Below are 13,888 nucleotides of genomic sequence, written 5' to 3'. Positions count from 1 at the left end.
GCATAAGCTCAGCCTCAGAAGCAATAAATATTGGGCCCGGAATCTAAGATATAAATCATTTAACATAATGCTTAAAATTGGTTATAAATCAAATGGCCCACGGATAACTTGTATCATAATGTCACTGTCTTATTATAGGAAGTTGCAGAACCTTTATTCCAAAGCATTAGAAAGATCATTCTGTTTCTTCAGGGACAACAGTATTATGCATTTTGTGAATGATACACTTCTCATGGGTTCCAATGTGTATATATAGGCAGGGGCAAATTTACTAAAGGTCCATACACAGTGGGCGACTATGCTCATCGTGTATGGACAGAGATGATAGCATTCATCGCTGGGGGGAAAGCCGCTCAGTGCATACACACTGAGCGGCTTTCCACCTGCCCGGTGCTGACGGCGGGGAGAGGACGCTTTGCATAGCGCAGCACTATGCAAAGCCTCCCTCAAAGCCGCTCATCAGCTGGTATAACCAGCAGATGAGCAGCTTTCCTGGCGATGTTGCGGGAGCGCGTAGCAGCGCTCACCACTCATCGCTGGGGCATACACACTGGGCGGCTTTGAGCTGAAAGCCGCTCAAACCTGCTGTTTAGGCCTTAAGATGGGAGTTCTATTGAAGATGGAATGTTTCCCATTGCAACCAATGAGATTCTATCTATTATCTTCTAGAAGGTGCTAACTAAATAAAAATTAGAATCTGATTGGTTGCTATGGGCAACATCCTATCTTCACTAGAACGCCCATCTTAGTAAATTTACCCCACAGTGTCTAGACTGTCAGTAGGTTGACACGCGTTAGGTCAAGGGTTGTCAACTCCAGTCCACGAGAGCTACCAACAGTTCATGTTTTCCAGCTCACCTCACAGGTACACAGGTGCACTTATTACTGACTAACACATTTTAAAAGGTCCACATGTGGAACTATATACTTCACTTTTGATTCTGTGAGGAGACATGGAAAATGTTAACTGTTGGTAGCTCTCGATGACTGTAGTTGGCTACCCCTGCATTAGGTTGATAGGTAAAAGGTGCTTAAGAACGATACATACAGATGGATGCTCTTGATGATCAAATCGCCATTTGCCAGCCGCCACCAGCCCCCGCAAGCCGCAGAGCAGCGAGGGCTCAGACAGAACGGGGATGCGCGAGCGTCTCGTGCACAATGCCCGCTTCCATCTGAGCCCTCCGCCGGCTCCACTGTATAGGTCATTGGTATGGCCTCATCTGGAATACTGTGTCCAGTTCTGGAGGCCATATCTTTAGAAGGATATAAATACATTAGAGACTGTACAAAGAAGGGCAACTAAGATGGTTCATGGCCTACATCACAAAACATACCAGGAAAGACTAAAAGATCTTAATATGTATAGTTTGGAGCAGAGAAGGGAAAGGGGGGACATGATAGAAATATTCAAATATATGAAGGTTTGAACATAGTACAGGAGGGAAATTTTCTTCAAAGGAAAAGAAGTAATAGAACACGAGGACATGCACTGAAACTGGAGGGAGGGAGGTTCAGGGGAAATGTTAGAAAAAATTACTTCACAGAAAGGGTAGTGGATAAGTGGAATAGCCTCCCATCAGAGGTGGTAGAGGCTAAGACCGTAGAACAATTTAAACATGCTTGGGATAGGCATATTAATATCCTTACAAAGAAATAAGGATTAAAAAGGTTTGAGATTACCTGAAGGATAAAAAAGGGGCAGACTAGATGGGCCAAATGGTTCTTATCTGCCGTCAAATTCTATGTTTCTATGTCACCGCTCGCAGCCCCCACTATCTCTGGCGATTCCCTGAGCTGGCTGAGATGTGCCCCATCTCTATGGTTTACACTTTTGGGGGAGGAGTTTCGCACATTTATCAACTTTGCCTGATTTACCATCAACATGGGCTACGAATTGGAATATTAACCATTGAATAACACAGCTGTAGTGTGCTGGGGTACCTTTCCCGAAGGTGAGCAAAGTGAGCCCACAAGGTATACGTTTGGAATACCTGGAGTCAACTATGATGAAACATAGAAAGTGACACCCCAAAAATAAAAAAATAAAACACTTTTGTCACTGGATGATAAATGACAGTGTTATTCTGTTATTACATGTCTATAGGGGAAGTGTCTATGTTTGCATACTGTAGCTTCCAAAACTATAAATGGTGCAGGCATGTGTAGTGCCTGTAAGGCGCTGTTCCATCCCAGGGGCTCCGTCACGAACACTATAACACTATTGCAGTGACTGTGAAGAGCAGCGATGTGTGGGACATAATACCCCACAATCCCAGAAGTCAGGACAACAACATGTCTGTTGGAACCGCACCTAGAACCAGGATTGCCGCAACGAATTTAGGACGGTTAGGAGGTATGTGCTTGGTCACTGTATCAGAAATCCACTATATTCTGGTAGATTACATATATTTCTCTTCAGCCTCCAAAATAGTCACACATTATCCTTAAATGCCCACATAATACTCATATTATCTACTTGGTCCACATTCCATCTGACCAGCCATATGCCCTTATCTCACCGGTTAACCGAAACTGCTTTACTTACCCCCCCCCCCTTTTATTGAGAAAGCAGGTCTGTATTGTACATAAAGAATGCAAAAAAAAGACAATAACAATTATAACATATATACTGTGTCGCAGTGCAGCCAAAACACAGTACACATGCAAACAGTATAGTACATATTATAAAATACAGTACAAGATAAACTCACACTATAGTATACACCATACTATGCACAATGCATTCTAACGGTAACATTACACAACAGTATACAAGACTATGAGTGTGGAGGGGGGTGATGGGGGGGGGGGGGGGGGGGGGATCACAAGCCCGAAGCTTTATTGACCAGATAGACACATGTAACGGGAGGGCGATAAATAGAAAGACATCAACAAAACATCAGACATTGTGAAGTGAGGGGGAAGGGGCCACGGTCCCAAAGTCTCATAACACAGTTCAAACAAGCGGACCCCTGAAATTAGGACATGGAATATTGCCTGAGTGTATCGGAAGATGGCTGGTGTCATTTGCCCCAGGACCAAATACACATGTATGTGGTAACTGCTCAGTCAGTTCCATCCACTCCGGTAATATCAGGAGTTCAACCATTCGGGATAATTCCGCCATTGTTACATTTATATCATCTCTACTATGCACTTTATTTGTGATTCTATGTCAGAATGTATTTTTAAACACTAAAACGGTACTTCACTATGTACATTTGTTCTCCCTTCTCCATATGATTGTCTATATAACTTTGGAGGAGAACGGAGGCAATACGTTTTGAACTGCAAGCGCCTGTGCAAGATATGTACTAAATGTTGTATTTTGTCTATATTTGTGGGTGAAGGAAAACCTTCTTTCAGTGCTAATTAGGCTGCTGTGTGCACGGATTGGTGATCACACTATTGTTTTCTGTATACCTCTGGTCAACCAACCAGCTTCAGTCCATAGGACAGGGGGCAGGCTGGTTGGCAGCTTACTGGCCTGTTCCCTATACCTTAATCCCCTGAAATTATATGGGCCCATAAGAAATGGAGGGCCTGGAGCTGTAAATCCACTTGCCATACTGTTATATATGTGATACTGTTATTTCAGTCACGTTTGTGTATATGTAAAATATGTATATATACTGTATATACATCGGATTTGCAGACAAGGCGGCACTCCAATATAGTAACTAAACAATGGTGCAGGGTCCATAAAATAATCCTTAATAACACACTCACCTCCCCAGTACGTGGGTAAAGTAAAGGAGCAGCTCTCAGGAATTGATGAAAACAGTGATTGTAAAAGCGTATAAAGTATGAGATGCTTCCAGCAGCAGCCAATGGCAGTTATAACTGTGACACGCCCCTGAGGAAAAGCGGCATGTGCCAGATGTAACGGCTGCTGGGTGCTGCAGTAAGCATCCGGTACATTACACCAGCCCTTCTGGAAAATAGTTCTATTTTTTACTGTTGTTTATTCAGGGAAAAGTCGGTCTTTTGACTCTTACCTGCTGGGTGTTTGCACACCCATTGGAAAACAATGGCGCCAGCTTTCAAGGCCTTGTTTTCAATTGCTGTTAGGGTCATGGAGAGTAATCCTTTGTGTGTTTTTTGGTCTTAATTATATCTGGTCTTGTAGAATACTTACAGTACTGTATGCTGATCACCGTTTCTATTAATTGCACTATGGAAAATAACAATGAAACCTGATATCCTTTAAAATCAGAGTGCATTATGGGTCAACTAATTTGCATATGAACATCAGGGCATTCTGGGTAATCACCTAGTGTATCATGGCTCCTCCAACAAGCTTGACAATAACGCCCTTTTCCAACAGACCATCAATGGCCTAGTTCATGGTGTGCCAAATCAAACCATAAGGCTAGATTTTAGGAAAGGCTTATGTGAACACATCTGTAGGGACAGCTGGTATTAATAAGGTTGGGGGAGAGCAGAAGAAACTTAGAAGGGGGCTTAGGGTTAGGCTGCTGGGTGGGGGGTAAGGTTTAAGCTTACGGTTAGGCATTAAAGGGGAGGTTGGGTTCTGTCCCTCCATCAGGATGCAAGCATTGGTATTCTGACCACAGGTATCCCCACCGCCACTCCTGTATGTATGCCAAAAGGGGTGTGGCCTATATCAAAGGGGCATGGTTTCACCGGATGCCGCAGACTCAAGCCACGCCCCCATTCTTTATCACTATCACTTAATATTTGCTAGAAAGCAGCTGCAGCAATCTCTGAGCACAAGCGCGTCAGACACCGCGCTGGAAATGATCGCAAGCTCTGGTTTGGATGCAATTCAGTTATAGTTTTACAATGATCGGTGCTGTGTGAATGCGCACAGTGGTTGTATATCGATGTACTGTATCGGCCACAATGCACGTGCGCAATGTCTGCCAGCGATTAACCTCTCATTTTTCTTTGCTTTACTTACCCCCTTTTTTTATTGAAAAATCAAGTCTTTAGTGTACATAAAGATAGCAAAAAACAGACGATCACATTCAAAACATATACACTGTGTCACAGCACAGCCACAGCACAGCACACAGTATAGTATATATTACAACATACAGCATAAAATCACACTATAGGCTATACTATACACTATGCATTCTAACAGTAACATTACACAACAGTATGCAAGACTATGGGTGTGGGGGGTAGGGGGAATCACAAGCCCGAAGCTTTATTGACCAGACAGACACATATAAGGGGAGGGACATAAATGGAAAGACATCAACAAAACAACAGACATTGTGAAGTGAGGGGGGAGGGGCCACAGTGTCAAAGTCTTATAAAACAGTTCCAAGAAGGGGAGAGGACCAGAATAAAAGGGGTTTAGTCCTCTTCTTCCTCAGGGCTATCCCGAATGGAATAGTCTCTGAGCAGGCGGTGACCCAGTCTGCGGCAGTCCTGAACGGACATTCTCTCCCTCTGCAATATGAGACGATTTCTGGCAAACCACAAAGCATCCTTAACACAGTTTTTAAGGCGCCAGGCTTTCTGGGTCGGGAGCTGATTGGATGGCTGTTTATCACTCTCCACCTTATCACTTTTGAAGCTTAGTGCATCTGGCCCAGAGTCTTTAAATACAGTCTCTAGGGCATGGGTCTTCAAACTGCGGCCCTCCAGATGTTGTGAAACTACAAATCCCAGCATGCCTTGCCACAGTTTTGCTATAAGGGAGTGTTAAAACTGTGGCAAGGCATGCTGGGATTTGTAGTTTCACAACATCTGGAGGGCCGCAGTTTGAAGACCCATGCTCTAGGGCATCCAACAACAACTGTGTGTAGGCGCAGTCCCAGAAGAGGTGCATAGATGTTTCCTCGTGAACGAGGCACCAGGGACAATGTCTATACCTACACAAGTTTCGGGAGTGCATGAATGACCGGTGAGGCAAGCCCCCCTGAGTGGCCATCCATGACATGTCCTTATGTCTATTTCTAAGCCTTTTGGAGGCCACATACTCCCAGACAAACTTGACAGTTGCCTGAAATCGGTTCCATGATGTCACGGTTAGACAAATCGCCCTATCATTTAGTAAAAAACAGTTACCAGGCAAGAATATTTTGACTAGATTGCTGGCTGTGCAGTCAAATCACTGGTATTCACTGTTGTGGGAGATATTCACTAGGCCATCTGAAATTAAATACCAACCAAGTACGTTAATTCTAGTCTAGTCAGAATCGTCCATAGACAAAATCACTTAGTCAAAATTGCTGTTGCATCTAGTTAAATCGCTTAGTCAAAAATCACTTACTAGCAAAAATTGCTCCGTGTGTATACCCCTTAACAGTATTTCCCAGATTAACAGGATTGCTGTTTCAGGAGGTGATGGTTATGGTGTCAAATTACTAAAGTAGGGTAAATATATAGGTATACATATGGTAAATGACTGCTGACCCACTCTCTGCATTTTGTAATACAAGTCACTAATAAAGATTTTCTTGGTTTGAAGGAATCTTGGGAATTGACCCATGTGCCACTACGAGTACAGCTGCTTGTGTGGTCTTTTGGATATTCTTGTATAAAACAAAGTATAGGGTTTGTTCTATACTGTACATATGCGTTCTTTAGCAAACCTCCATTTATATGAGCCCTTAAATTCTTACAGAATTATTACATGTTATGTTTGTTTCAATTGTACATGTCTTAAAGGGATGCAGTCAAAATCCCGACGGTCAAAATCCCGACAGGGTCAAAATCCCGAATGGGTCATAATACCAACAAGGACAAAATCCCAACAAGGACAAAATCCCGACATTTAAAATCCCGACAGGGTCAAAATACCGACATATAGAATCTGCAGGTGAAACAGTCAACAGGACTTTCCGTCGACAGGTCGCAAGCTCGACATGGGTTTTTCACTGTTTTGTGACCCGACAGGTGCCGACAGGTGGTATTTCATGCCCTACCATCCACTAGGGCGTCGTGGGAGAATAAAATAGTGTGCCGAGCGCAGCGAGGCACCGTGCCCGAAGCATTGCGAGCTATGCGAGGGGCTGCGGTTCACTTCCAACTGTGTCCATGTCGACTGTGTCGACATTCGGGTCAAAAAAACAGTGAAAAACCCATGTCGACCTTGCAATATGTCAACGGAAAGTCCTGTTGACTGTTTCACCTGTACATTCTATATGTTGGTATTTTGACCCTGTCGGGATTTTAAATGTCGGGATTTTGACCTTGTCGGGATTTTAAATGTCGGGATTTTGTCCTTGTCGGGATTTTGTCCTTGTCGGTATTATGACCCATTCAGGATTTCGACCCTGTCGGGATTTCAACCGTCGGGATTTCATACCAAATCCGTCTTAAAGATGACAAACATTTATACAGCGTACTACAAGGATTAAAGTAAAATTTGTTTTTGTTGTAACTGAAAGATATCTCGCACGCTTTCATGCAGGAGATGTTACTGTGGCTCATACCTTTTCCCCCCAACAGTCTTTTATTCCTCCATATAAAAACCAGAATTTAATTCTAAAAGAGAATCAATATTTGAGCCGTAATGTTTAATATACAGTAGATTGAATTTACTTTGTATTGTGTTCTTCATTTCAGGTCCTAAGATCATAGAAACCCACGGTCAGCAATTCCAGATCAACTCAGAGAAAGGAAAGATGCTGTTTTCTGTGGATGAAAAAGAGGTTTTAGTTGGAACAGACAAACTGAGAGTCACAGGTACCCTAATAACAAAGATTGTTCAATGAACATAAAACATGTTTCTGCTAGTGCTGCAAAAGCCATGACATAAATGACCTTATTTTATGTACTTTTTTAATATTTGTTTTTCTTTTTTTTACTTTGAGTCACTCTGCAGTCGTCTCTTTTATCATACATTTATATTTCTTTTTTTTATTGCATTCGGATATAAAACTATATATGCTGTACATTCCATACAATTGTATGACAGCAGAGCTGGTTAGGGTAATCTGTTTTCCTACAAAATTTTGCGTTTGGGGAACAAGTCCCAGCTGCTGAGTGGGGCAAAAGTTCCCTATAGTGTTTTAACATTGCTTTAGTGTATGTGACCATGCCTCTCAAATTTGTAAAATCCCAGCCTCAGTACCTGGGCCCTGCGTATGTATCAACTGCAGAAGTGTGTTAAGAGAGGAGGAGGCCTGTCTACAGCCTCCACCATCGGGATCCCCTCCTCTCTAGCCGGCAGCACTGTAGAGTCTGAGCACTAGGGATGGCCATCGACCATCGATGATTAGAAATGATCAATGGTTTATGACCGATATTGAATAGTTTTGCCATCGATGGGGGAGAACCAGATGGTTTCCCACCATCGATGTAAAGCTTAAATGAATAGTTTCCTTTTTGCTTTTTCCCTAAAGTGTCGGGACACGTAAAGTGCCGGGACAGCATAGCCCCGCCCCCGACACCCACGAAGCTCTGCCCACGCATTTTGATTGGCCCACAGGCCACTCAATCACAGAAAATGGATGACCATCAATTTACAAAAACATTGATGGTAATCCATTGAATAGTTATACACTATCGATGGACAGTTGCACTTTTGCCATCGATGGTAACCATCGATGGCAAAGGCAATGATGGTAATCCCTACTGAGCACTAGTGATTGAGGGGTAGATGTACAGTACAAAACAGTTATAATGGAGGAGAAGTGATAAAGTGCCTGGTACTTTATCACAGGCGAATCAGCTCCTGACTGTTAAGTTACAGCTTTATCACTTCTCCTTCATTATCACAGCTGATACGCATGCGCAGATCTCTGGAAAAATAGTGCAGTGGTCATTGTCCCAGCAATTGCTCTACTCTGTATGCACAGAACTCAAAATGCGCATTCCTTTTAAATATGCCAATGCCTATTGGGTAAAACACACCCCTATTAATTCAAAATGGCTCAAAGTATAAAAGCACCAAACAGATCATAAAAATGTGTTAATCATTGCTGCCCTTAAAATATATGTAAACTGCTATTTCTGCATTCTACATAAGTTTTAAGGCAGAATTAAGTATCCCTCAAATATACCACCAAGTCTGTCAGCTCCCACAACAGCCCAGCCCTATAGTTTTCTATGGAGACTGTTTTTGTTTTTTTAATTCAATCGTTTTTATTGAAACCTTTTTATAGGTACAAAAACAGAAAGAAAAGAAAAACAAGACATAAAATGACAATGTTATAAAATCATATATAAATTTGGTCTCGTGTTTCTTATATGAAAATTGAAAAATACAATTTATTACCAAAGATACAGCATTATACGAACAGAACAAGCTCTACCTATGGTAGAATAGGAATAGTATAGAGTAAGTTAGAATTATTTCGGAAGTGTAGACTACTACCACATCCCAGGAGGCATAACCAGCTCACCAAGCGACAAGGTGGCGCAGTACATAAATCACTTCTTCTTAGAAAAGCATGTGTTACGTTAGCTCGGGACTCTTGGGTGTTTGGGAAAAGAAGACTCTATCCATCTATCCCAGATTTTATAATACTTTGCTTCTGCCTTGCGGGATATGTACTGTATGTGAACTTTTCATGCAACCTTAGGACCCTCAGAGGTCATCCAAGCTTTCGCCAACATGCATAGATTTATAATATAACGTTGTGTGCATGTATCCAAAGAATCTTCCTCAAAAGCAGCCAATATGCATACCTATGGTGTAAAAACATCTGCTGGTATACCATTTAAAACCATTATCTTAGTAACCTCTTGCCAGAACGAAACAATAACAGGACAGGCTCATAACAAGTGCAAGACCATGCCGCCCAATGAGATGCACCTCGGACACCTAGCATCAATCCTGCCTCTGATTTTCACCAGCTGCTCAAGGGTAATATATACTTGATGTAGCACAAAAAAGCAGAATCTGCTGGCAGAGAATCATGGTTGTAGATATACAGGGGCAATTTAAGGCAGAATCCCATGCCGCCTGAGAAAGGGGCTCCAAGTCCAACTCCCACTTTAATTTAAGTTTTGGCATATCACCATCATGAAATGCACTAAGGCAGGCATGTCCAAACTATGGCCCTCCAGCTGTTGTGAAACTACAAGTTCCATCATGCCTTGCCACAGTTTTGCTATTAGGAAATGCTAAAACTATGGCAAGGCATGCTGGGATGTGTAGTTTCTCAACAGCTGGAGGGCCACAGTTTGGATATTGCTGCGCTAAGGTATGGAGACTGTTTTTAACAAGATCCGCAATGCAAACCTTTGTGGATCTTGCCAGTGTGGGCAAATGCTATATTCCAATGGCATTAGCTCATTGCCTGCTATGGTGCTGCCCTACTGCTGAGGGATCTTAAAATCCCTCTCCAGTGGGCTGTGGAACATCTCAAAGTGCTTTGCAGCTGGACCGTATATAGAAGTAAAGTGATGGCGGATATGATCACTGTACTTCTTCCTAATCGCCGGTATAATGAGATCCCCTGTCTAGTCCTAAGGACAAATTCAAGCAGAACAAAATTAATTATTGCTGCAATTTTTGTTGCTAAGGGTTCTTTATTTATGGGGGTACAGCATACTTTAATACATGTACACAATATATCTCGTCCATTTGAAAGCTAGGAAGGCTATTTTTCGGTGACTGTAGAAAAATAAAGTCTTACTACAGTAAGTGCACTTGAAATAAAGAGATGAGGGAGGGGTTATTTTCACCTATTATAGGGACTGCCAGAGAATCGTCTTTGGTAGTCATTGTATGTGCCCATTGTTCACCTTAGAAATATGCAGCTGCCTCTGTCATTGGCTACGAGATTACAAGACCTTTGAAAATACATTTCCTCTCTCTGCAATGCTTTGTAATTGAAGTTCTGCTGCAAACAGTTTCTATTGGGTTATGGAGTGTGGAAAGTGTTCTGTAGAAAATAATTCAGCTCTCTATAGATTTTACAGTCATTTGTAAAAAAAAAAAAAAAACCCGTACAGCATTCCCAATATACGCATTAAAAAGTACCAGTGTGAGAAATCTGGTAAATACACATTTTATGTAAGCGCCATTTATTTGCCAGAGCCATTAGCTGAAATCTTTGTGCGTGTCACAGTTGCTGCTGGTTGCTTTTAACCCAGAAAGAAAACCGCACTTGGGCTTTTATTCCATTCTATTTCATTCCCCTGCCATTACTACTTGAGATCCAGCCCTGTAATAAGGAAGAATAAAGTGAAATACACATTGCTTTTTATGGATGTAAATACTTGTATAATTCATGGTTTCTTGGAAATGTTTATTGCGCAGGTAGGGGCCATTTATTACTGAATAGGCCATTGCAGAACCAGGCGGCTTTGTCATACATGGTTTTGTGCCTTAATCTGTAACGATGTTTATCGAACTCAGAAAAGTACAAGAACATTTAGGATAAATCAGGAATCGGGAGAATAATTTAATTGTGACATATGTTATTGATTGCTGCTTAGGCCGTCTACTTTTTGTTTCTCGAAGCGGGTTGACGAATCGTTACAAGAATGATAAAGTTCAACTGAAGTTTTGAAGAATTTTTGAAGCGATTTAAGAAAATAAATAGCAACCTACAAATACGGATGGGTTTTTCCCGAAAGCAGAAGGCCAAATTGGTGATTGTCTTCATGAGTCTTCTCGCTCTTGTTATGACTTTCTCATGGATCCTCACCCTTAAAAAAAATTCTGATTTTTTTGTTTTAAATGTTTGATTCTCTTTTTTTAAAATGGTACCTTTTAATGCTCCCACTCAGCATCCTGTAGCACATAAAGATGGACTTCTTTGTTTTCTCCCCAGTAGGAATCAATATCAAGAGATCGCACAGTCTACCAGAAATGGAAGCAAAGGATGGCACTGTATTTATGCCACTATATAAGGCACTAGTTAGGCCTCATCTAGAATTTGGAGTACATTTCTGGGCCACACAATACAAAAATACTGTACATTGTAGAATTGGAAAAGTTTCAGCAAAGTACAACTTAGTTAATTAAAGTGATAAAGAACATGTATTATGAAGACAGATTAGCCAAACTAGGAATGTTTATGCTTGGAAAAAAAAGATCTTTAAGAGCTGACATGCTTAACACGTATAACTATATCAAGGGGCAATACAAGGAACTTTCAAGAACCCTCTTTAGCTTAATGTTGGTGACCAGAACATGAGGGCATCGGCTTAGATTGGATTAAAGGAGGTTTCAGACACTCAGAAGGAAGGAGTTGAGAGGTAGCTGGTGAATGGGTGCCACACGCTCCTGCCACTGGTACATGCCGATGTAAAAAACAAAGAGAGAAGCAGCGCTAGGTACTTTTGAAGTACCTTAAATTAAAAATATGCGTTAGGTTTTTTCGGGTCCTTGCGCACTGTACCCGGTGGTCGGGGTTAGCTGCTTCACTTATTGGTTGACTGGTCCAATTGGGGGTACGTAGTTTAGGGTGGATTAAGTGTAGCGCTTGGCCCCTTCGGTGCTGGGTGCATATGTCACATCCTTCTCAAAGAACAGTGGATCTCGACACAACCAGTGTGTGCAAAATAGCACTATGAAACGTTTCATAGTGCTATTTTGCACACACTGGTTGTGTCGAGATCCACTGTTCTTTGACGAGGATGTGACATATGCACCCAGCACCGAAGGGGCCAAGCGCTACACTTAATCCACCCTAAATTAAATTAAAAATAAGTAACAATTGGATGGACTTTACAATATTTAATGAAAATATAATAGCATGTGTTTTTAAAAACAATAAAACACCTGGTATCAAATAACAGATGATGGTACACCCACCCTGCCAATAGAAAAACAGTAATGTACTGGTCTGTTCCTAGTAAAGGTTGGTTAATCTCCCCTCTTTTTGTACCACTGGTACATGCCGCAGTAAAGATGTAATTGCAGGAGCGACAGGAGGGCATAGCTATACCAAGTGCGGGATGTGGGCATATCACTTGCAACATGATCATATCTCCTGCTCAGTCGAGAATCTCCAAATATGCAGCTTCATGGAAGACCTCAACCTAGGGATGCCAATCCTGGGGCATTTTTTCCTGGGATCCCGGGATTGGCATCCCTAAAAGAAAATTGCCCCTGTGCTCCACACTGACTTATGGTGTGTACACACGGTGTGAGTACTGTGTGATGCGATCCCAACGCGATCAGATCGCATCGGGATCTCATCGCACGGCATGTATGCGATCTGCATACAACTTTGACTATATAGTGCGGTTCTGCACTATATAGTGTATGCAGCCAAGAGTTTCGGAGGGAGGCGGCAGTGGTGCGGAAGCAGGTGGTGGGTATGACGTGTGTGGCTCGGTGAGGCCCGGCGGCGAGCGGATTCTGGCACTGGTGGGAACATAGAAATCATCAGGAACAAGGAATATAATAGGAGTATCACAGGAGTATAACCAGCAGGGTTCAGGGTACTTGTGAGTTATCCGGGCGTCCGATTTTAAAATCGGGTCGGATCGGGACATCGCATCGCATGCGACCATCGGATGCGATGCGATGCGATGACCCGATTTTTCCATAGGAATCAATGTTAAAATGGACTGAGTCCATTTTAACATGGAATTCAATGGGAAAAAGGGGTCCTTTTCATACCCCTACTATCCAAGTGGGCATGGAGTTGGATATAAACCTGTGGCGAGCGTAGCGAGCCACCGAGCCCGAAGCGTGGCGAGCGTAGCGAGCCCCGCGAGGGGACACGGAATACCGTCCCCTCGCGGGGCTCGCTTCGCTCGCCACGCTTCGGGCTCGGTGGCTCGCTACGCTCGCCACAGGTTTATATCCAACTCCATGCCCACTTGGATAGTAGGGGTATGAAAAGGACCCCTTTTTCCATAGGAATCATTTTAACATTGATTCCTATGGAAAAATCGGGTCATCGCATCCGATGGTCGGATGCGATGCGATGCGATGCGATATCGTATCGCATCGCATCGGATTGTATGCCTTAACTTAAGGCATACAATCAAA

General features: G+C 42.6%; 1 protein-coding gene across 2 annotated transcripts in view; it reads left to right on the top strand.

The window, feature by feature from the left end:
• Positions 1-13,888, top strand: part of SGCG (sarcoglycan gamma) — a 242,880-nt gene that overhangs the window by 206,165 nt on the left and 22,827 nt on the right. For both annotated transcript variants that reach the window (XM_083169917.1, XM_083169916.1), the window contains one exon: positions 7,552-7,671. In XM_083169917.1, the coding sequence (XP_083026043.1) occupies positions 7,552-7,671 (120 nt within the window). The remainder of the gene's footprint in view (positions 1-7,551; positions 7,672-13,888) is intronic.

Source organism: Crinia signifera, chromosome 2 (assembly GCF_055691185.1).
Source record: "Crinia signifera chromosome 2, ASM5569118v1, whole genome shotgun sequence".
NCBI lineage: Eukaryota > Metazoa > Chordata > Amphibia > Anura > Myobatrachidae > Crinia > Crinia signifera.
Note: the sequence above shows the minus strand (reverse complement) of the source record. Positions and strands in the feature narration are given on the sequence as shown.